This window comes from Falco biarmicus, chromosome 4 (genome assembly GCF_023638135.1).
Source record: "Falco biarmicus isolate bFalBia1 chromosome 4, bFalBia1.pri, whole genome shotgun sequence".
Taxonomy (NCBI): Eukaryota; Metazoa; Chordata; class Aves; order Falconiformes; family Falconidae; genus Falco; species Falco biarmicus.
In genome coordinates this window covers 112,067,262-112,090,881 of record NC_079291.1, presented here as the reverse complement: position 1 = coordinate 112,090,881, position 23,620 = coordinate 112,067,262, and the positions used below count along the sequence as shown (strand labels likewise).

The 23,620-nt window shown below is 52.6% G+C and overlaps 1 protein-coding gene across 2 annotated transcripts; it reads left to right on the top strand.

The window, feature by feature from the left end:
• Positions 1-103: 103 nt before the first annotated feature.
• Positions 104-20,777, top strand: TRAIP (TRAF interacting protein). 2 transcript variants are annotated; one of them, XM_056337859.1, is made up of 16 exons: positions 131-302; positions 1,337-1,370; positions 1,449-1,506; positions 2,740-2,823; positions 6,969-7,008; positions 9,615-9,742; positions 12,457-12,551; positions 13,161-13,274; positions 14,217-14,304; positions 15,892-15,981; positions 16,198-16,286; positions 17,028-17,183; positions 17,384-17,432; positions 17,971-18,096; positions 18,647-18,697; positions 19,515-20,777. In XM_056337859.1, the coding sequence occupies exons 1-16, from the start codon at positions 251-253 to the stop codon at positions 19,641-19,643; spliced, it is 1,383 nt and encodes a 460-aa protein (XP_056193834.1). In that variant the 5' UTR covers positions 131-250; the 3' UTR covers positions 19,644-20,777. The 2 variants fall into 2 exon arrangements, with proteins under 2 accessions (XP_056193833.1, XP_056193834.1); XM_056337858.1 differs by lacking the exon at positions 1,337-1,370 and having other exon boundaries at positions 104-302.
• Positions 20,778-23,620: the final 2,843 nt, after the last annotated feature.

The window sequence follows — 23,620 nt, the reverse complement described above, 5'->3', positions numbered from 1 at the left end:
CGCGGCGAGCGGGGGGAGCCGGGGGCCTGTCCCCGCCCTCGCGCGCAGGACACGCCCCCTCAGGCTCCGCCCCCGGCCGTGGAGCGGGGCCGCGCTAGCCCCGTGAGGTCACTTCCGGGCCGCGCCGGAAGCAGCGGGCGCGCGGCTGGCTTTGAATCGGCCAACGCCGCGCGGCCGGTCCGGTACCGGCGCCGAGGCCCCGCCATGCCTATCCGGGCCCTGTGCACCATCTGCTCCGACTTCTTCGACAATGAGCGGGACGTGGCGGCCGTGCCGTGCGGGCACACCTTCCACTGCGCCTGGTGAGCGGCCCGTTCCGCGGAGACCCCGCTGTGGCGGCGCCCCCTGAGGGTCTTTGGCTGCTCGCTGCGCGCCCGCTGCCTCCGCCCCCGCCCGGCTCGGTCTCCCTGCGGCCGGCGGGGGCCCTGCCCACCTTGGCAGTCGTAGCGGCGGCAGTTCCGCTCAGCGGGGCGTCGGAGGTACCCGCGAAGCTGCTGCGGGAGCCTCGGCTGCGTTGTCGCTGCTCTGCCGGTGGCCTCCCTTCTCCGGGAGGGCCGGTGCCAGCAGATCGCTCCCACACAGGGTGTTTATCTGGAGGGAGCAGTGTGAGATTGCGGCTGAAGCCTCCCAGGCAATTTCATGCTTTTGCTGGAACCGCTTTGCAAGTGTTTGTGTTGGAAGGAAACGATTCTTCTCAGGAAATAAATTCTGCATGTGGGGAGGGAGCGGGCATTTGCTTTTGTGGCCAACTAACTTGGACAGGGACCACAGCTCGCAGGTGTGTCAGTCACCTCTTAACCAGCAGCTTGGGCTGACTCTGCTCTAACAGCCAGCAGAGGAGGGAGAACTTCCAAAGGTTATCTGCCAGCTCCAGATTGTTACCCTGCTCCAAAAATAAACTGTTTGAAGTGTGACGTGATGGCTTGGTTGCAGAATGTGTTAGTAGCTCTCCCGGGGAGCCCGACAGGCTTGCATTCGTCATCTCGGAGCAGAGACTGGCCTGGTCTCCCGTGCTCCACGGATGCGTGTTCAGTGTTAGTGGCGCCCTTTGAAGCTGACCAAACTGGGGATCTCTCAGCTGTTGTTACCCTGATATAGCGGCTCTTGTGCTGAGTCCTCTGCTGTGGTTCTGTTCACTCCTGAGAAGCTACAGTTGTTCAAAGGCTCTCTCCCAGGGAGATCTGAGCTCTGTAAAAACTCTGCCCTGGTAAAGATGAGCTCACATGCTAAATTCAGCTGGGAATTGTCTCAGAGAGGAAGGTAGAGCGCACATGCTGGAACACAGCGTTCCCATTAACTGCACCTCTGGACTAAATGTTTGCATTTCTGTTTTTAGTTTGTAAGAAGGAGTCACATCCTGCTGTCCTCTGGTGAGTTGGGGGGTGGTCCCTGGGAGTAGTACTCCTGGATTTTAAAGATTTACTGTACATTTTCCTTTCCTTTCTTAGTCTCATCCAGTGGTTTGACACAGCACCGAGCCGGACTTGCCCACAGTGCAGAATCCAGGTAAAACCGTCACCTACGTACACCTCTCTATTTCTGCCCTTCTGTAGCATGATGCTTTGGAAATGGCACTGAGGAGCTGTGGCCTAGGTCTGTGGTGATACGAGGGAAAGGCTCATGGTATGAAGCAGGGAGATCTTTCTGTCACTTGAGGCTCTCCCCAAAGGCTTAGAGGGTGAATTGCTTTCAGCCACCCTTCTGATCAGAGGGGTGGTCCGACAATGCCCTGCTGCTCTCTGTGTTCTGGGTTTTCATGGCTTTTTTTTTAGGCTGAGTAAGTATTGGCATAATGATAGAAAAGGCTGCAGTGGGTTAGTTGGGACATAACTTGTTTCTAAAGTACTCTGCTGCTTGCTGTCAGGTAAACAGCCCATTCTGCTGTACGTGGTCACATAATTGAGTCCTTGCTTTGAAGCCCTCGGCCCTTTGCTGAGAAAAGCAAAGGCTGGGGAGGGAAGGAAGGATGGATGTGTTCTGCTTCTGAGACAGGAAGCCAAGGCTTGGGGGTCCAGTGGCTTAATCGGGAGCTGAAGTTCTTTGAAGTCCCATGTATCACCAGCCTTGATGCTGCCGCTGGGTCTTGGTGTGTAGTGGCTGCAGGAGATGTTGCCTCACACTCAAATGTAGGTTTTTACCCAGCTGCAGATTGGGCTTGTTCTGTGTTTGTGCTTCTTTCTTCCTCTCAAGGTCTTGGCCCTTGTTCCTTCTCTGACTTGTTGATTCCCTCTGTTCTTCACTGCCTCTTACATCTCTGGGTTACCATGGAGTTATCGCGAAATAACATCTTATGTAGCAGTAACCATGCAATTAGCTGGTGTCATGACTGTATATAATACTTAAAACACAAAGCTGTAACTGCATGGGGGAGGTGTGGAGAGCTATCAAATTCAATTACAGCACCTTCTGCCTGCAGAAAGCAGCACGTACTTCTGTCTTAGGATTTGGCATCATGTTAGCTCAGCGTCAGCTGCTTGGGCCTTAGCTGCCAGAGAACAGACTGCGCTTGATTCAGAAATGCCTGAATCTTTCTGCTCTGGCTCAGGAGCCTGGCTAGAGTCGCGCTTCCAAAACTGAGTGGGGGGTCTGCTGCTGTGCTGATGAGCCAAAGCAGAGCATCGTCACTAATGACATCAAGCACTGATCTGACTTGCCTTTCACGGCCTGGCATCTGTCTTCCATGTATCTGTTGTATTTCCATATCTGTGCCCATCAACCTCTTCTGTCTCCTGTGTTTAGGTCAGCAAAAGACACATCATCAATAAGCTGTATTTTGATGTTGCCCTGGAGGAGCAGACAGCACTGGATGCAGAGACCTTGCAGGTAATTTGACTGGTGGTTCTTCCATGGTGTGATGCTTCAGCATCTTGGAAGTGTGGCCTGGGCTGCCCAGTCCTCTGCTAACAGCTGCTTCCTGAGCTGGTGCTCGCTGTGCTGTGCTCATCTTTCAGACCTGAAGCACGTAAGTGTCTCTTGCCTCTCTCTGTTCTCCCTCTTGGCCCTTATCTAGTCTGCTCTTTTGTAAGGAAGTTTCCACGCGGTGGTTTAGAGTTCCCCCTGACCAGATCTCGGGTGGTGGGTTGAGAAGCCGCCTCTACTTCACTGCTCTTCCTTTTGGTTCTCACCTTACCTGGAAACCTCCTGAAGCAGCATCAAATAAAAATCCAACTGCTGCTTCTCCCTTGGGTCTTGAAGCCCTGAGGATGAGGTTACAGACTTTTGCCAAAAGGTAGGAGAAGGAAAAATCCCAAACACAGCGATTTGCTGCTGGTGTCTGGGCCGCAGCTGTGTGTGAGCCCTGCTAGCCCCTCTGGAAAGAAGGGGATTTTAGGGGAAGTGCCACCTCCTCACTTCTGTGCAGGTAGGTTTGTTTGCCCAGACTGTAAGGAAATGGGGCAAGGTGGTGCAAAGTCATGGTTCCCCAAGGGATATTAGGCAAGGGACTGCCTGAAGCTGCACCAACAGTGATGAGGCTGGGTTGCTGACGGGGGATCCTGGCTGGCGCTGGGGTGCTGGGTGATGATCTCCAAGTGCCACCCTTAGGTGTGGAGAACTGGGGGTGAGAAGGGATGCTGGCAGAGTGGCTGTTCCATGTTCTCCTTTGTTTAGTGTGGAGGAAGTATGGCTCCTTCTGTCTTGGGAGTTACCTCTTTCCAAAAAAAAAAAAGTAATGTTTGACCTTGGTATAATGGGACGCTTGTACCCTCTTGTGTTTAGAATCAGCATGTGCAGCAATTACCATAATTAGCAGTTGCCATGACAATGCTATATGTGTATCATATGTTTTTAAAATAAAGCCAGACTATAATGTCAGCAGCACTGTAATTCTTGAAGACCACTGATAAAGAAACTGAAGGCCGAAGTATGTGTGCTGAGGAAATGAAAAAGCATCTCTGGGCACTTGAGGCTGTGTGCCGTAGAAGCAAAGCAATGGCTTGGAGCAGATAAACATTGCCTTTAGTACATATTCAGATCTGTTCTCACAAGTGTAAATAGATGAGTGACTCAGAAATGGGTTGACTGGAGAAAAGTGCCCTGGAAAAGCTTTCTATTCCCTCACCCCCACCCCAGGATCTGAGATGGGTTGCCCCAGCCTTTCACTCCAGGCAGGCTGTGCTGAAGAACTGCTTGCTTGTTCCTGCACAACAAGCTTGATGGTAATTCATCATGCTCCTACAAAGTTTGTTGTGTGGCTGTCTGAGCAACACCTAGCGCTGAGTGAGCAGCTTTGCTAACGAGAGTGCTGAATTCATTGCCTAGTGGGAAAGAACCAAGTTATTTTCTGGGTAGATTGGCATGGTTGGTTTGTACAGGTATTTACTGCCACATGCACTGATCCAGGTTGCTGCTGGGCTGATGCTGGTTTGTCACCAGTTCCTTGTGTGCTGCCCATGCCTTCTGGAGGACATGGGCACCTTAAGAAGATGGTTGACCATCATGAGTGGGATTTAATGTCCCTCTAGACTGGAGTCCTGTCTGTGGTGGGGTACCTGATTCTGGCCTGGGCAGCAGTTCAGCAAAGCAAACTCATGGAGGGCCATCCCTAAATGCTTTAGAGGCTGAGAAAAGAACTGCTGGCATACTCTGCCTGAAGTGGTTTCACCTGAAAAAGCCCCCAAATGCAGGGTTTGTTGCCTGTCTCTGAGAGCCTGGGTGTAGAGTGGTGCTTGGCTTTGTAATCAACTGGTGATGTATCTGTGCAGCCTGCGGATGTCCTGAAATCAGCATTTGGCCTTTTGGCATGAAAAGGTGGTACTGGAGCAAGGGAGTGTGCTTCAATGTGCTAGAAAGCACAGTGTGTAGCTGTGGTCCACTTGTCTTGCAGAGACAAGGTTGGGATGCTCTTCTGAGAACCAGTCTTATGCACTGAGTTGTAAGCGGTCAGAAGGGCTCCCTCGTAATCTGAAACCTCTTTCTGTTGCAGAATTATCCAAATTAACTTTTGGATAACAGTTGTCTTTGGTGCTATTCCTCACTCTTGCTTCTGCTCTGAAATGTTTACGGTCAAAGGAGTGCTGGGGCTGCTTTGCTTCCCACCGCCGGGCATCAGTTTTACTGCAATACTGGAAGGAACTTGGTTCTCTGGAGTAGCTGCAGACCGCAGGCTGAACGCTGTGACATGTCCAAGTGTTTCTGGGTTATGAGCCTGGGTTTATCCTGTATTGCTCTTAAAGATGGTCCTCGGTGATCAGGACAGTCTCTGTGTAGCTGTTCCCAGACCAGGAAAAGTTTGAGTTTTGGGATGTAACACCTTGGTGAGGCTGCCTGGAATGTGACGCTTCCAGTTGCTTGTGATGTATGGGGGGCAGAGAGCCCTGCTTCCGAAGGAAACTAGGAGGCTTTGGCTTGCTCAGCTCGGTGAAGAGGCAGGAGGAGGATGATTCCTGCCTGTAAACCTGCTGGGGAGGGTAGAAACCTGGGAGGACAGCTGTCTGTTTGTTGTCAGGATATACTCATTTGATCTTGGAAAAACGTGGTCTTGTAAGTCAGGCTGGCAGCAAGAGCAGAGCTTCTATCAGTAGACTGAAAATTGGGAGCAGCCTTTAGGAGCTGTGGTGGAGGATGAGGGATTTCAGATTAAGCTGGTGAATGAGGTAATGTTACATAGCTGCCCACAGTAGCCTGGGATTTCTTTGCTATCATGCTAATTAGTACATCTTGTGAGCTCACTAATCGTTCCTGAATAGGACTCTGAGGAAGCTACTCCAGAACAGTTCCTGCAGCAGAGTTAATTCCATGTCAACCCTCCAGCTGTTGTGCCCTTGGGGCCAAATCCAAGTCAGCTCTGCCAAGCTTTGCGTTTAGTCCCTTTTGCTTACCAAGCTTTACATCCCATATTCTCTTTCCTGCCTTTATTGTTACTAGCGGAGCTTTGCTCTGGTCCTGTCAGATCCGTGGTCACTGGTAGTGCTATTCTCAGCTCAGATTTGCATGTAGCATTCCGAGTTGCACAGATTTGTGTGCTCTGCTTCAGTACTGTGCTGGCATTTTATTGTGGTTTTATTCCACTGCAGTTCCTGCCTGACTTGTTATGTGCTTTCCTCTGCAGTTCTGTAACACAGCTTTTTAAGTCATCTTCTGTTGACTCTTTCCGATATATATTTCTCTGTCTTGCTGTGTTAAAAAAGAATAAAATATATATAGATAGACTCTCTTTGGAGCCTCTCTACATTTCCTTTGGCTATTTGCCAGTGCTCATAAGTCATATCACTTCATTATCTATAATTTAAACTATGGGGCATTTGCTGCCTCTTTTTGATCTTCTTTCTGATCCTTAATGAAGGCCTTCAAAACATTTGATGTTCCTCGGGCCCTTGTGGCACCCAGGAGTCATTATGCACCCTCAGTTTGGTATGGTATGGACTGGTTTATCGGTGATCTGTTTATGGCCATTTGACTGAGCTGTTAGCTCGTATCAGCATCCTGAACTGCAGTGACTTCAGTGGCTGTCAGAATGCTGCTGGTGGCTTTTGATTGTATGCTTGCTTACCTTTTCAGGTATTTTGGGCATGCCATCCTGTCTCCCACCTGCACCCAATTAAAGTTCACTTCAGTTCAAAGCAACTCTCAATCCAGTTAGTCTGGCAGCATCCCTGCCTTATTGCCTTGTTTAGGTAAAACATTATAAAAATTGTTCCCGTCTGATTTCCTGTGTTTCCCTGAGAGCCTTCCAAAATTATTCAGCTAAAACAAGATGACTGACAGTGTGAGAAACACAAGGTTGACAAGGCTAAGATGAAACTGCGATCTTCTCTTCTCCTCCTAAAGAATGCCAGTTGGAGGTGCTCTTTGCGTTCCCTGTGATGGTACTTGCTTGTAGCTTGGGGACTGCTGTTACCGTGCCCCCTTCTTAGCACCTGGCTGGTGCAAATGTCCTGCTGAGAAACCTCTTGGGTCCTATTAAGTTCTGGTGGTGAAAGCTCCTCTGCAGGGCATTTTCTAATTGGATTTTCTGTGTTGTGTTTCAGAATGAACTGGACAAGGTGAAGGCTCAGCTCTCCATGAAAGGTGAGTTCCAGCTGCCCACGAGGGATCTGCCTGTGCTAAGTGGCTTGCCCAGCCCTGAGGAGCCCCTGTGTGCAGAGCCCACCCCTCTCTGAAGCTGAGGGCATGGTGCAGGCCGCACACTGTTTAGGTGGAGCAGCTACTTCAGAGCTTTTTCTGAGGTGAGAGCTGTACAAAGCTTGGATGACAGCCAGAGTCCGCGGCCTGGTCCATCTCTGCCATCACTGGGGAGCTCGCTGCGAGTTTAGAGACATATATGCAATTTTTTTTGCCCCTCTTCCTAATCACAAGAATTGTAGCACAGCTATATCTGGAGCAGGCTTGCTGATAGCAGAACCCTTGGTTTGCTCACTGGGAAACTCACAGCTGCATATGGCAAAGGCTTGTTCTCTGTAACAGCTGAGGGGGTAAAAGTGATGCCCAAAGCAGCAGTGGGAAGGCTTTGGATTTGTTTGGCTGTTGCAGTGCCACATGTGTGGTGTGAAGAGCAGACAGAGTTCAGTGTGTGCACTTCCATTTTCCCATCTTTAATTTTAGAGGATGTTTGAGGGAGGCAGGAAAAGCAAAAGCCCTGGAGACTTGTCGATGGGTTTTAAGCATCGTCTGTAGGCAGCCTGTCATCAGAACATGAGTCATGAGCAGCAAAAGGAAAATGTCAGTCTGAGTGACAGAAATCCAAAGACACACTAGCAGAAGGAGGAAAAAAAAAATCTTTAAAGAATGCTGGGGGCTCACCCACGCCCCGAGAGTTGTCTTTCCTCTGCCTTCCTTGCGTGCACGAGACAGACATGAATAGCCAGTAGATTGAGGATTCAGTCCTTAGCCTGAGAGCAGAACTGGATGGTCTGCACGTCTCTATTCTGAGGCCTGTTCTCTTGCCAGCTTGGTTGAGTTTAGTGGCTTGGTAGAGAGCCAGATCTTCTGGGGAAGGTGGCTGGGATTCTTGCTAGAATGTTATCCAAGAAAAACTGCTCGAAGGCCTGCTCATAATCTCGGCTTCTGGTGAGTAGAGGTTGGATTCGACATTCCCTGTCCCATTCTCTTTTCATATTGGAAATAAGAAGCTCCTTCCCACCTCCTGCCTCTTTTGCTGTGGGCACTCTGCTCTCTGGTGGTTCTTGTGTATAAATTCTTCACTTAAAGATGTGCTCTGTGCTGTGTGCTGTAGAGGAGCTGCGTAATTGCCAGTTTCTGATCAGCTTGCAAATGGCTCTAGAGGTGCTGAGCTCCAAGCAGACCCAGCAGGCACTGTGGGAGGCACTCTGAATGAGCTGAAAACTCATTCCTGCAGCATGGGGAGGTTTGACTCCTGCCATCTGCCTCTGGGCAGCTGGGAACGGAGGAGGGGGAAGCCCTAGCTCTTTTGGTGGATGTGGAGTCCCTGCAAATGCAGGGGAGTGTCTCCAGGCTGTGCTATCTCTGGTGAGGAAGGGTTTTCAGATCAATGGAGAAAAAATGCCTTGCTAAGAAAGAAGTGTTTCCCTAGCCACCTGCGTGCTGCTGGGATATGTTCCTCTCTCCTTCCCCAGTCCCACGTGGCTCTCTTGCTGTCTGATCAAGCAGTGAAGTTGCACTGCAGGTCATGCTTCCATGGGATGTGGTGGCACAATTTGAAACTGGGTTGCTTGCAAGGAGAAGCAGCTTTTTGGAGAGGCAGTGACTGGCTCTCCACTCTTGCCAGGCTGGAGCCGCGGATGATGTTAGCAAAGACAGAAGACGAAGAGCTGAAGACTCCACCCTACTTTGGGCAGGGTTAGACAGAGGAGTTGTTGCTTTCTCTCATTGCCCAACTGCTTTGAGCTTTCCGGTGATGCTGGCTGTTCCCTGCTTAGGTCTGTCAGCTACTGACGGTGGTTGCTTTGTGAGCTATTCTTTCCTTGTCTTGATGAAACAAATTGAAATACAGTTTTGTTTTCCACCACCTTCTCTCTCTCGTGGTCAGAGGCATGTGCTTTTTCCCTAGATTGCCTGCCTGGGGAGGGGCAGTAGGACTCAAAGGTTTTGTGACTTTTTGCAGAAAGTAGGCACTCCGGGGAATCTACTTAAGCTGTTGCATGTCCTGTGAAGTACCCAGTGCTGAGCAGAGCTCTGCTTTACTGCTTCTTGCCCTTTGACGTAGTTGCCCTGGTAGGGTGGGTGCGGCAACATGGTGGACTGCTGTACAGAGCTGCCCAATGGCCCTTAAAGGGCTTTGTGGCGCGTAAAGCTCCATGTGGAGAGGGTGGGCTCAGGGCTCTGCTCTTTAGCTCTGTGACAGCTTGGTGTAACTCAAAAGAAATGTTTTCCTTGTGTAAGCCTGGCTTTGAGAGCACGCAAGAGTTAAGATGTATCAGCTTAATGCTAGCAGGGCTGGCACTGGAAAGCTATTTAAAGGGAACTTTTATCTTTAGTAAGGAAAATCTTGAAGCCTGCTGACACTGGGAGAAGCAATTGCTCAGTACAGACCCTGGTGCAGGCAGCACTTAGGGAAATGGCTCTCTACTGGAATGGCCAGCTCCTAGCAGCCTGGAGCCTGAGACTGCAAGCAGTCTCTGTTGTGCTCCTGCTGCTGTGGGGCAGCTGCAGTCTGGGTTACTGGGCTGTGACCTTTTTCTCTTTTTCTTTTCCAGAGAAAGAAAAGCGGGAATGCCAGGCTGTTGTGAATGGGCTGAGGGAGACTCTGGATATACGCAATGCCACAATAGAGTCGCTCCAGAAGGTGCTGGGAGAGACAGAAATGCTGTGCTCCTCTCTCAAGGTACCTTTCCTGTCCCCGGCAGGACTTCAGCACTAACCATTGCACAGTCATGTTAGGTTTTTTTGGAGATCTCTGCAGGCCCTGCTAATAAAGAGATTGTGCTGGTGGGATTTTGGATCTAGTGCCTCAAGACACGTGTCTCCTTGATCCCTGAATGACAGGAGGGCAGCGGAACTGGGCTTTCATTTTGATTTTATTAATCCAAAGCAAGTAGTGTTGCTGGTCTTGGGGTCCTGAGTGCTCTCCACCCAGGGGTGGTTCAGAGGCCTAAAAGCCAAGCCTGGGGTTTGCATAAAGTGGCGATGTGCTCAAAGCAGAGGTGGCCATGGTGTGGGAGAGATGCCAGCCCAGCCTGGGAGATGCTGGCTGAGCCTTGCTAATGAAGTGGCAGTGCTGATCATAAAGGTAGCAGCATGAACAGAGTGAGGGAACCGGCCCCAGTGCCCCATTGCTGAAACACTGGCTCCCTGTGGTAGAATGTTCTTCTGAAATGGATTTAGGCCAGGCGGGATTCAAGGAAAATTAGCTTCTTAGTTTGATTGGAGGAGAAATCAAACTGAAATACATGGAGGGGGAGTTGCAGCTGAGTGGGATTTGATCCAGCTAACTCTCCTGCCTCTGTTCTGTTGCCAGGGCTTTCCTTCAGTTAGGTTAGTAATGTGTGAAGTCCAGGGATCAAATATTCCTGTTGTGTTTCAGCATGCAGTGACTCAGTGTCTAGTCATGTACTCTGCGTAAACAGCAAATGGAAGAGAGTAATGGCAGGAGCCCCTTTGTTGGGATGTCTTGTAGTGAGTGTAGCGACTTCACCTTGGTGCTGGGCTGGACAGTCTCTGCTGTGTGAAGGTGATGTGCCTGTCACAAGAAGGTGGGGTTGTGACCTGCAGGCTGAAAGGCAGGGTAGGGTCAACTGCCCTTCCCAAGATCTCCACCCCTTGGAGTATGGGTCTGACCCAATAGCCTAAACTGCGCCATGTTCCTTGACCTGCAAGGCCAAGTGGCCCAGGGAGAGCTTGCAGATGGGTCACGGGGTTGTCTTGTTCTGTGCCACCTGTATGCAGCTGGGAGGAACCAGTCTGGGAGGTCTGCCTGGCACTAGCAATGTGGTGCTGTCACAGGGCAGAAGGACGGATACAGTACGGAATTAATGCCAGACAGGCCTTGCTGTGAGCCAGCACAACTTTTTTTGTTTTTGACTGTGGGATTATATCTAATCTGCCTGGGTGTAAAGGCAGCCAGGGTCTGGGCCATGTCAGAGATGATCCTGGGTATACCAGTAGCAGGATACTTAATGATGCTGCTTACTTCTGCAGAAACAGTTGTGACAGTGGAAGCTGGTTCTTGCTGCTCAACTTGACATCTCTGTGCTTGGCTTTCCTGCCTTGGCAGCTCAGGAGGAGGCTCTGTGTTTATCTTGCCTGTTGCAAAACTCTCTGTGTATGCTTAAGTCCTTTTAATGAAAGCTGGGTAGGGCTGGAGGATTAGGGTCCTGGAGGTATCTCTTCTGTGGTGTACAGGGTTTCCCAGCTGAATGCCAAGCACTGTCTTATACTGCATCATTAAATACTAAAGCACTAAACTTCTGCAGTGGAAATACAGGCTTAACTAACTGTGACGCAGGTCAAGCCCACAGGCTGCGAGCCGTTCCTGTCTTCTGCTAGCACTGTCAGCTGTGGCTGAACCTTCGCGTGAGAGTCTGCTGCCATTTCAGGCTGGCTGAGGCTGGGGACTCTGCTCCAACCTGGCACAGAACACCGCTTTGGGGATCTGAAGTGGAGAAAGCTCTGGTTAGGAACAGCCGAAGATGGGCTCTGCTTAAGAGTAACATGTGAGCCTGCAACACTGTCCCTCTGCAAAGTTGCAGCAGTTTCACAGCTGTTTGGTTTCTGTGGCAGGAAGCAGATAAAATCCTTAACTTCTGTTGTGGAAGGGAGCTTTACAAGGCGATGGTTTTTGCCAGGACTCTCCCTGGAGTCAGCATCATGCTGAAACCAGGCCTAGAGCTTTTTGAGGGCGCTGTGTGAGGTGCCCAGGCACACACAAACCTAGACAATGCAGGTGTGTTGGAACAATGCTTAATTCAGGCTAGCTTTCCCCTATCCCCTGCCACACTGCAGAGCTGTGCTTTTTCCAGCTCTCTGTTACTGCTGCCTGCTACTGGAAAGCCTGGAAAGGTGATGGCTGCGATAGGTTTGCAGCCTCTCCAGGCAGGTGAGAGAAGTGCCTGAGTGGGTGTTCGGTCTGGCTGAGGTCTCCCAGAAGAGACCCACTCTGCATTCCTATTTACGCTTTAAGCAGCTCATGGCAAGGAGAGCTGGGAGGCTGAAGCAAAGGGATCAGCTGTGCAGGGAGGAGAAAGCAATAGCAAGGTTTGCTTGCTGTGGTCTCCTTTGCTTTTGAAAAACAAATTGTCGCTGTGCAGGGGATATTGCGCAGCCCCACAAACACTCCCAGCAGAAAGGAGGCTACGATGCAGTTTCAGTGCCAGACTTGTTGTGCCGTTAGCCCTGAGACCCTGCTGCGCTTGCAAGGAGCAGACCTAGGGGTGCAGCAGGGAGGGAGCTAAACTCTCCATAATCCTGGGCTGCTGAGGTGGTGATAGCATTAAGAACCAGTGTATGCTCCCAGCTGCCCGCAGTGCGCATAAGCCAGGATGTTTCACTAACAATCCCTGGAGCCTTCCTAACAGTCTGTGTGCGCTTGCTTCTCTGCAGAAGCAGATGAAATTCCTGGAGCAGCAGCAGGAGGATAACAGAAGTTCAAAGGAAGAGGCCCGCCGTCTGCGAAACAAGCTGAGAACCATGGAGCGGTGAGATCCGAGGCTTTCCCTGGGCTTTGTAAGCTGGGCATGCAGCCTCTCCCCTCCTTGGGGCGGGGGTCCTGCTGTGCCTGCTGGAGCATCCACCTCCACATGCTGGGTCATCTTACCCCATAAGGCTGGAAACTGCTGCATTAGCAGGCCTGCCGTTGCCTGTCTGTACTCTTGCCCCTGCTGTGCTTCCAGGTGGGTGCTCTCGCCAGACAGCAACAAGGCATGGTACTGTGCAGACTGGCCTTACCTCTAGTGCTCTGAGCATGGTGCATGCCAGTCCTGTTACTGGAGGGTGCTGGGGCAGAACCCCAGCCCAGGAGTGCAGTCAGCCACAGGGCTGTAGGGCCCAAGAGCTGGGGCCTCAACCCTTTGTGCAGTACGTGTGTACCGCTGCCCCTTCTCTAGTGTGTCCGTATAGTGCTGCTGTCCCTAGCAAAAAGTTCTGCTTGTGGTGGGGCAGTTGTCTCTTTCCCCCGTGACATCTGGAGTGCCCACAGCAGGAGCTTGGGCTGCACTGGCTCCTTGGGGGGGAAGCAGGGCTCCGGTCTCTTTCTCAGCTCTGTTTGTGACTCATGAGCAGAGGGTACTTTTGGTTTTTTTGTGCAGGATTGAGCTGTTGCTTCAGAGCCAGCGCCCTGAAGTGGAGGAGATGATCAGAGAGATGGGAGTCGGGCAAGCAGCCGTGGAACAGCTTGCAATCTACTGTGTCTCACTGAAAAAGTAGGTGCTGCAGGCTTGACACAGCTGGCCTGTGCTGCCCTGGGTGGGCCCAGGGAGAATCTTCTGCAAATACTGGTGGACACACAGGTTCTGCAGGGCTCTCGCCACCTATTTGGGCCTCCACTGAGTTTTGACTGACGGATCCTGGGGACCTAGATTGGAGCCTGTCACACTGAACTGTTCCTGTTGTCACTGTAGTGACATGCATGTCACCATGGGAACTGTCTCCAGAGTTGTCAGTGCACTTATGAGGTGATGACTATTATTCCCTCCGTTCCCCTCTCGCACCTGAGGGGAAATGGGTGGATGAGGGGCTCTGGGTCGCACCCTCTGCTGCATTGCACTGTGCAGCTGTGGCCTCAAGTGCTCTCTGGCAAGGCAAATCTGCCGTGCTGCCCTCCCCTACCTGGAAATCCATCTGGTCCTGCTGGGCAAAACCACAGATTTTTTGGGTCTGGTCTGATGGCAGCTGAATAATTGCAGCTTTGATACAAAGCTGTAATGAGGCAAGTGTCCCTGTGGTGTAATTGGGAATGAATGTGCGTGGCCAATAATGTGAAATCTCTGAAAAGTCACTTAAAGCAAAGTCCCCCATTTGCTGCCAGCATGCAGGCTGCTCTGTTGTCTGTCTGTCTCTTCCACTGGCAACTGAAATGTCTCTGGACTTGGTTTCCATTTTGCTGGTGACATCTGTGCAGGCCCTGGTCTCCAGCATGGTATCCCATGCAGCCTTTTTTCTCCCCTGCGGTGTAGCGGTATGTTTGACGCGCTGCTGGTCAGTGTTGGTGCACTCAGCTCTGCTCCCTAACGGGCGTTGTGTCTCCTGGGTTTTCTCTGGTGGCTCTGCAGTTGCAGAGCTTCAAATTAAGGGTCTTGGCTTGTCTCTGAGAAGTTCTAGCTCAATCCCCTCATAAACAGCATGACTCTTTCATCTCTTTGCAGGGAATATGAAAACTTGAAGGAGGCTCGGAAGATCTCTAGTGAGATGACAGAGAAGCTGAAGAAGGAGCTGTTTTCTGTCAATAACAAGGTTAAGGGGGAGTGTGAGTTGTGCCAGGGTGATGTCTGGTCTGTAGATCCCTGTCAATAACTGTGGACCAAGCCTTCTGTGGTGATCTCCTTCACTACCTGAGTGGTGCAGGTTGTGTGGAAGTGTCAGGCTGGGGTTTCTAGGTCAGGGTGTGATGCTGCAGTGAGTGAGCAGCTCCTGGGCTGTTGTCAGGAGTGCATTGTCTGGGGACACTGGTGGGGCAGCATGTGCAGAGCCAGCCAGCGTTTGGCAGGGAGCCTGGAGTGGAAGGCAGCAGCACGCAGGTGCTATGCTGCTTCCACTGGGTTCTGAAAGCAGCACTTCATCCTGCCACGCTGCTGAGCACTTGGTGACAGCCTCTCCTGCTGCAGAATCTGGCCCCTAGGAAAGTTGGGAAGGGGCTTGGAGCCAGTAGCAGTTGAGCAGGGCTTAGCCCTAGCTTGGCATGGCCACAGTCGCACCCAGCCATGTGCCTTCAGCCAACTGAACTGGGCCAGGGCTCCCACATGATGCTGTGCCCAGGCAGAAGTTCCCAAACTGTGGTGAGGACACACAGGTGGCTCTGCACAGAGCCTGCCTAGGCTGGTCCTGGCCTGGCACAGGGCTGGGAGCTGCTGGCATGTCTCTCTTGCTATGCTCCCCCTGCTCCAGGCCTGGCTGGGGTCTGTTGGCTGAGGTCAGGAGTTGATTTCTGTCAGTTCTGGTAGCAAGTTCCCATGAAAAGCGTGTGTGTGTAGCCTTGCTCTCCAAGGCACAGGTGCTCCCTGGGGCATCCCCACATCTAAGCTCACAAAGTGAGAGACTGCGGGTGGATTGGTGGATCTGGCCTATTTTTGTTACTGGGACATACATACCTGTTGTGGTCCTCTCAAATGGAGAAGGAGGTTCTGCTGTGTTGCTCCCTCAGGAAGTTAACCCCCTATGTGAAGTGCTGCTGCTGGAATCGGGCTGCTCCTGGCTGAGTCAGTGCCAAGCTGCAGTCACCAGCTTGGGTCAGGAGGGTGCGAGTCAGTGCACTTGGCTCTGGGCTTGGCTGATGAGAGCTGACTGTACCGACACACTGTGGGCTGGCCCGGGCTCCTGAGCCCACAAAAGTCTCTGATGTGGTAGCAGTCCACTTCTCAACCCCTGCTCCTGGCATGCTTCCCTGTTGAATCAGGCTTAATCAGCCTTGTCCATGTGCCAGTATTGCTGATGCACAACCATCCTCCAGCCTGTGGTTTGTAATTCCCATGCTCTGGTGTGTCCGAATTACTCTGCAGTAATTCAGAATGCGGCCACCAAGCGTTAGAGCAGGGAAGAGCTGTCGCCATCAGGCGAAAATGCTCGGGAAATGCTGTAAGAAGGTTTGTGTTGGGCAAGCAGCCCTGGAGATCCCTCTGCAGGCAGCTTGAAGAAATGGGTAGGCATTCTGCTGCTCTGATACGGGAGAGGTTGATCAGACTGCCACAGGAAAGTTGAGCCCATAAACAGGGGAAGCAGCATGTGCTGCAGAGCACACTGCTCTCACAGGGGATCTGCAGTCTCCCTTACCTACGTGTTGTAACCAGCAATCTTCTGTTTTGGGGGGGGGGGGTTATTCTACAGTTGCAGAAAACATTTTCAGAGTTGGACAAGACAAAAGACGAGTTAAAAAGCACCCAGAAGGATCTGAAGAATGCAGACAAGGAGATCTTGGTGAGAATATCATTCCTCAGTCTGCAGTAACTGGCAGCTGGCCATGGCCTGCAGCTGCAAAGCCAGGTGTTATGCTGGCTTTTGCTCAGTGACTAGGTTACCCAGCCCACCTTACCTCTCATTTGCTCCACCTGATGCAGAATTACGGAAAAAGGGCAAAGTATCTGCTACTGAATCTTTCCTTTTCTCACTGTCTGCTTTTCCTTTTCCCTCCAGAGTTTGAAGAAGAAGATAGACATCCTGCAGGATACTCTGAAGGTCCCATCCGTAACCAGAGAGACACTCAGTCGACTAGTCTTTGAAAGGTTAGTGAAGTGCATCCTTGGGTACAGGCCAAGGATGGGAGATGGCAGGTCCAAAGGTTTGACAGTTTAGTTAGCTGGGGAAGCAGAGACGTGCTACTCTGGCAGGGACGTTTTGCAAGTTGACCCCTATTTTGGTGTTTTTTCTTGTTGCTGACAAGGTGGTGTTTCATTTAACTGGAAAAAGTGTGCGTTTTGGAGGGTTTGGGTCAGGACGGGGTGGAAGAATGGGCTAGGTTTTGATGAACTCTTTGTTGCTATGTCCTGCCAGTGAAATATCCCTAAAGCTGCTCTTCTGGTTGCCGCAGAGTTGGCCTTCCAGTGAGCGTGCCCTGGTGTGCAGGGACTGGAGATCTTACCCAGGCAGAGGAACTTTGCCTGAAAAATGGCATCTCTTACATTTTTGTTTTAGGCTGTTTCTTATGAGGAGCCTGTGCTATTACCCCAGTACAGTAAGCTGCGTTGTGTACACAGAGCAGCAGTACGCCAGTGTGTTTCCCTGGGCTCTCGGTGCTGCTGTTATAGCACAGTCCATTTAAGGGTGAACAGGAGTTTGGGACACTGACTATAAATTCTGGGACTCGCCTTGTCCTTTCTTTGACTTGTAAGCAGGACGAGGCTCTGATCCTGGTCCTGCTGCTGTCTTTCAACTCAAGCAGTGTAGCGTGCAGCTCTGTCTTCCTCCTGTCTGCTGGGTGGCAGGCACTGGTGTCCTGGTGGCTGATGCTTTACATGGCCTTGCAGCCCCGCTCCCGTGGAACTGCAACAGCCGAAGCTCCATTGCCCAGCCAACAGCGATGAGATCGATCTAGATGCTACTTTTGATGTGGACACCCCTGAACACCAGCCCTGCAGATCTCTCTTCAACCCTGCAAAAAGGCAGAAGCTGGATAAAAAGCCGTGAGTTTTCCCTCCTCTTTCTGCTTCTAAAGGAGATCAAAGTCTTGCTGCTTTGGAAGTTGCTGTGTGAGATCAGATAGCTCTCCAGCTGTCTGATGTCGTGCGGCAAGCTTTGTCGTCATTTGCTTGGCCTTGTATGTCCTTGCCAGTGCCACTTGAAGAATAAATCTCTGCTGACTTGCTCCTTGGGCTTCTTACAGGCCTCCTGTGGTAAACCTGGCGAAGAAAGTTCTGAAGAAAACAGTGGAGGTAAAAGGGCTAATCTTGATTTTTCTGTATTGCCTCTTTGACCCTCCTGTTAATAGGCTTGGAATAAAGGACCCGTTTTCTCCATGTAGGAGACGCTGTGACTGTAGACCGGCCCATCTGTAGAACCACAGTGCATGCTTCAAAGTGCTTTGCTTGTCAGTCTCCTGAAACGCTGTATTGCTGCCTCAGGCCTCTTGGAATTGGGCAGGAGAGGGAGGGTGGGGATCCACATGCTTCTTGCTGATTATCCTGCCTCAGATGTGCTTGGCAAATGCAGTGTGGGGCTGACCACAAGGGCTGTGGGGTCAGCGAAGGGGGCTGTTCTCCCCGCCTCGCTGGGTGCAGTGTCCTGCCTCCCAGGTGCTGTTCCACATGAGCCACACGGGAAGTCTAAAGCTTCTGTTCTTTGGCCTGACATGTGGTGCAGCAGTAACCATTACCCTAAATAGCTGTCTGCATTATTAGTGCTCCCTGTGTGTGGACTAATTTCGGGAGATCATGCTGGTTAAAGGGCTTTTCTCATTATTTTGTGGGACAGAACTGGGAGGATGATCTGGAGGATGATACTTTTAAAGGACTCTTGCCAGCATTCATCAGGAACTCTGTTCCCTCAAAGAAGCCATCTTTGGGTAGCTTGCTGGGTTCCCACAAGAACATGGGCACTGTAAGTATGACTGTCCAGTTGGTGAGCATGTCAAGGGCTGGCACTGCACACCTCTGTCCTGAAGTGACCCTACAGGAGGAAGCAAACAAGGCTTTTACCTTGCCACATAACAGTGTGTTGAAAATAAATCTTGGAGCACAACCTGGCTACTTTCCAGTCCTGCAGAGCTCCAGGGATGACAGATGCTCATTCCCTTCCTGGCAGCAGACTAAATGGCCCTCCATGTCACATTCCTGCACCTCCTTGGAGCTTTGGGTGTTTTCCTTCTATTCCTCTGTCCCGGTGACAAAACCCTAAGCCTTGCTGTGGCTTGGAAGGCTCACCTTAATTCAGAAAGTGCCCAAGACACCCAAACTTTATTAATAACCTTGGGTCTGTCTTTTTCCAAAGGTGATGGCTTAGCACAAGTGCTGAGTGTTTGCAGGTGCTTGTAACCCCTCCCCAGAAGCTGTGGCCTGCAAGGCTCCCCCTTCCCCATAACCAACATGAAGAGAGGTAGCCAAGGCCCTGTGCTGCTGATGCTGCAGACTCATTTCTTTCTCCCTCCTAGGTGAGGATCGGATATGATGGCTTGGGAGGCAGAACAAAGTTCATACAGCCTGTATCCTTTTACTGCAGCTCACATGGCAGTAGTAATGCCGTGGGGGACCTCACCTCTGTTCCTCCTCTTCAGTCTCAGCCATCCTGGGCAGTCCTGCCCCCCCAGTCAACAAAAAATGAGCTAGGACCCTCAAGGAACCATCAGATTTATCTCTAGCTGACTGAGTAAGTCTGAGCTTAGCAAAGCCATCAAGAACCTGAACTTCTGAGAGCATTATTGGAGACGGCTTATTCAGAGGAGCGTATTGACTAGAAATCTGTACAATGTGCAGGGGCTGCCTGTGCCCTTGGGATCTCTGAGCAGCAACGTGGCACAGCCTCTTCCTGGACTTGTGCTGGGCAGCCCATGCAGCTGAAGCCTTCATTCCTGCGGGATGCTGCTGCTGTGCCGTGTCTGTCCTGGTAGGCAGCCCTGCAGGAGGTGAGGAGCGGCTGGGCTGAGCTCATGCAGCGGGTGGGGGGGCTGCGCTTCCTTTGGTGTTGCCGTGCCCTGGGAGGCTGCAGACTGGCTGCTGTGCCTTTCCCCAACTCTGATATGCTGGGTAGGACCTGAAGATCTAATAGATATGCTTAAATGCTGTTTTGTGTGCAGGGTGGTAGCACAGAAGTGGGAAGCATTCCTTGAGTCGTGAGACAGGAGCATGCCTGAACTGCTGTGAGCAGGGGGCAAAGTCCCGCCTGTCCTGCAGGGAGTTTTTCTTTGGGTACAGGTGTATGGCGGGGTCCCAGGTCTAGTTCAGGCTAGTGTGCGGCAGGTATTGGATCACTTGTGTCCCCAGGGCATTGGTCTGTACTTCCCTTGACAGTTTTATTTCCAGACAAACCTGGCAGAAATCCGTCCGTTAGCAGTGAGGAGCAAGAAGAAGGTCTCCAGGCTGGTGTCTGCAGTTCCCTCTGCATCCTCCTCCAGCAGCAGTCAAGCCAGACTGGACAGTTTCCTGCACTGAGCGCCCCTGCCTTCATGGGGGGTAGCGGGGCAGGGTGGCCACAGGGCAGGGCACGCTTGCCCAGACCCTGGCACGAAGCAATGCGCAACCGCTGCTGTGCAGGGGTCTATTATTTGCAAAGCATAGATGCCACGTTCTGGGCGAGATGTTGCCCTGTGGAGAATCCTGGCTTGGCAGCAAGCTGACAGGAGACCAAGCTTGGACTGACTGACCCTCCTCATTTACTCCTCCTTCCTCCTATTTTCAGAGAGGATAAACAGGGGTTTTCTCATCTTTTGGCCTGCTTGGAGCTCTACAGTTGTTGCTGCTGTTGGGTGCTCTGACATAAAGTGGAAGTGCACTTCTTGGATGCAGCTGCAAGCTAGATGTGTGGGAAGACTGTCTGGGACGTCAGTCTGGAGCAAGAACTGGGAGAAGAAACCTGGACCAGCTCTGTGCCTGGTGTAAACAGTTCCAAGAGCTTCCCGGAGCAAGAAGTGTGCAGAGGGCAGAGCAGCGCTGGCCAGTGTTGCTGCGGTGTGGCTGTGTATTCACAGTCAAATTGAAGCCTCCCCTCTGCTGCAGGCGTGCTTGGGCTGGGGAGACCCCCAGGCAAGCCTGGCAGATGTCCTGCCTTGCCCTGGTCTGGGCCATGCAGTCCACTTCATTTTTGCAGACTTGGCACCAAAATTGTTGATCTGGGGAGGAGGGTGTTGGGGGTGACCCCCTGCCCTGCTTTGGAAATGGGGAGATCGGTGTGCTGATGTCCTCTCTGTTCTTGGCAAGTGTTGGAGTGAAACTTGTTTATGAATTTCTGGGTTTTTAAAATGAGATTGTAGGGATTTTTGCTGTGTTTTAACTGGTCTGCTTAGTGACTGGAGGGTTTGGAATGGCCTGAAGTGCTGAAGAATGGCTCCCTTCAGGGGAGGGGGAGGCTGATGGGGCTGAACCTGTCTGGGGTTCTTCAACTTGGAGACATCAGGAGGTCCCCTCTGGCCCCACAACTGTTCAGACTGTAAGGAACAGACTTGGTGAGGTGCTTTGCTGTAGCACTCAGTTTCCTATTTCCAGCCGCTTCAGGCTGCCAGCCTCGGTACCTGGACTGGCTAAAAACATGTCTTTGGGGAATAAAATACTGTTGTGCACGCTTGTTAATGTGACTGGCTTCTGAGTGTTTTCCTCCCTGTTGCAGCTCAGGGTGGAGTGCTGAGCGTGGGGCGATGGATGTGTCTGACCCGTCTGAGCCCTTGCTGCCAGCTCTTGGGGCACAGGCCCTTTCTAAGCACCACAGGGCTGCAGTGGGGTGAAGCCATGATGAAGGTGATGCCAAACTCCAGGGCGGCGAAGGTAGCAAATGCCAGTGGAGCATGAGCTGTGTCTTTCCTGCATCGCTGCTGAACATCACGGTGGAGGAGCAGGAGAGGAGGGTTCAGGGACTGGGGAACAAGCTTGGGGGGGGGGTGGAGGAAGGAGGGGGAACTTAAGCAGAGTTAATGAAGGAGAAGAGAATGGATTGAGCCTTTTACGGACCCTCTTGCATAGTGTCCCTGTCACCTCAAGGTAGGTATACTCCGTGTGTGTGTTTAAAAAAAAAAAAAAAAAAAAAAAAGTGACAGGCTTGCTCTAGATCTCTGTGGCCTGAAGCAAGTTCCGGGAGAGCCTCTTAAGAATGCAGCGGTGAAGATCTGGGGGTGTGGCTCATGAGGGAGGTGGGCATCTGTGTTGTTCTGGAGAGCTGGTGGTGTGCCTGTCTGTAAGGGTAGAGCTGGTCCAGCCTGCAGTAGGGGACTGAGCAGGGCTTTGGGGACCTGCAGAGCCAGGGGACAGTGTGTGTGCGTGTCACTCTCTTCTCCCAGGTGACAAGTGACAGGACAAGAGGAAACAGCCTCAAGTTGCACCAGGGGAGGTTTAGATTGGATATTAGGAAAAATTTCTTCATGGAAAGGGTGGTCAAGATGGGAACAGGCTGCCCGGGGAGGTCGGTGGAGTCACCGTCCCTGGAGGTGTTTAAAAGACACAGAGATGTGGTGCTGAGGAACGTGGTTTAGTGGTGGGCTGGGCACTGCTGGGTTAATGGCTGGCCTTGGTGATCTCAAAGGTCTTTTCCAACCTAAATGATTCCATGATTTGTACCTGATCAAGCCAGTCTGTCCGCTGCTCAGCTCCAGCCTGCCTGCAGAGCTCAGCCCCTGGCCGTGGCCCTCCCAGCCCAGCCAGCAGTGCCTGCGGGAACCGAGCTGGCATCTCTCACCTGGCTGCTGCACCTGTTGCTCCCTGTTGCTTTAATCGGATTTCTATTTGAAAAGAAACTCACCCTGGGCCAAAAAGTCCCCCTGCTCTGGCTGCAGTGAGCAAAGGACCTTCATTTTGGTGTCGCTTGGCACTGGCTGTGCCTGCTGCGTGCCTGGGCAGCGTTTTCCACCTGAGCTGCTTGCCAAGGCTTTGGCTGCAGGGCAGGTTTAAGCTGGGGCAGGGCTGGGCACTGCCGGGGTGGGGGCTGCGGCTGGCTGGTGGCTGCCCACCCTCTGCTGGGCTGTGGGTGGGTGGTTTGAGTTTCCTGTGGCTGGGGATGCACACACACCCCAGGAAAAAAAACCCAACAAAACCCCCTAAAATCCTAAAATAGAACTTTCTTTTTTTTTTTCCTGTTCCAGCCATCTTGTCAGTCCTGCTCCCCTTCCACCCCCCCCCCCCCCCCCCACACTCTTCTGCTTTCTCCTGCTGTGGGGGCTGTTTCTGAGCAGGTTCTGCTCTGTGTTACCGCCCCTGCCCCAGGCGCAGACCCTCGCTCCTGCTTGTTGATGGTTTCTGCTCCTTGGAAGCTGCTGCCCCATGTCATGCTTCATGCCGCGGGGTGGCCAGCTGTGGGCTCTGGCCTCGCTCCCCCTTCCTGGGGGCAGAGGTGCTGCCCCCCGGGGCAGGCTGGAGCCTGTTTCCAGCTCTGTGGCACCCGAGGCCAGGCCCGGCCCGGTTTCACGTGTTTTTGAGGCTTTGGTGTGTGCGTGCTGCTGCAGGGCTGGAGCTTGGGGCACGCAGCATTGCGACCCCACGGGGGTCCCCAGGGCCAGGGGGTCCCTCCTGTGCTCCCCAGCCTGCTCCCGGTAGTGGGAGCCCATGGGGTGGCAGCAGGGGCTGCGGGGCCCCTGGGGGCTGCAGTCTGCCCCCCCCTGCGGGAGCTGTTCCCGTTACCGCAGCCTTAATTACTATCTCCTCGTTAACTATGGGCTAGATCTGGAAGAGGTGTAACTGTGCCATCCTGGTGCGTGCTGGGCACCCTCCTACGGCAGCTGCGCTTGCTGACCTCCTTGGGCAGCTTGTGACCTCACACGGAGAGGGCAGGCCCGATGGCTGAGCGCTGTGTGACCTAATGGGGAAGAAGGGGGGTGCGGGTTGGCTGCGCTCCCTGTGACCTCCCTGGGGAAGCTGGGTGCTCACTGGCTGAGCCTGCACCTTAGGGAGAGCGTGTGAGCCCACTGGTTGGGCCCTGTGACATCATGGGAGAGCCACACTGGTCACTGGCCCAGCACGGTGTGACCTGGCAGGGCAGTGGGCGGTGTTTGGCTGACACCTGTCACATCCCCAGGCAGCCCGTGACCTCACACTGGAGCCAGCATGCTCACCCGCTGCCTGGGGTGAGTGGCCTCACAGGGAGCTGCCTGCGCATCGCCCAGCTGTGCGTGACCTCCTAGGGCAACCCGTGATGTCATGGCGCAGCAGGGTGCTCTCTGGCCAGCACTGTGACACCCCAGGGCTGCCTGGGACCACCATTGGCTGGTGGCAGGGTGTAACATCCCAAGGCAGTCCATGACCTCACAGAGGCGTGGGGCACTCATTGGCTGGCAGGGTGCGATGTCCTGGGGCAGCCCGTGACCTCATGGGGGAGGGGGTTGCTCACTGCCTGGCAGCCTGTGACCTCTCGGGGAAGCAGAGACCTCGTTGTCCGGCAGGGTGTGACATCCCGGAGCGGCACGTGACTTCACAGGGGAGGGGCAGGCTCA

What these genes read in the sequence shown, in the direction of transcription:
- TRAIP (XM_056337858.1), top strand. Translation starts at nt 205, where the DNA reads ATGCCTATCCGGGCCCTGTGCACCATCTGCTCCGACTTCTTCGACAAT. An exon ending in GGCTCAGCTCTCCATGAAAG is followed by an intron (nt 7,009 to 9,614) that starts GTGAGTTCCAGC and finishes TTTCTTTTCCAG; the next exon opens with AGAAAGAAAAGCGGGAATGC. An exon ending in CCCACAAGAACATGGGCACT is followed by an intron (nt 18,097 to 18,646) that starts GTAAGTATGACT and finishes TCTCCCTCCTAG; the next exon opens with GTGAGGATCGGATATGATGG.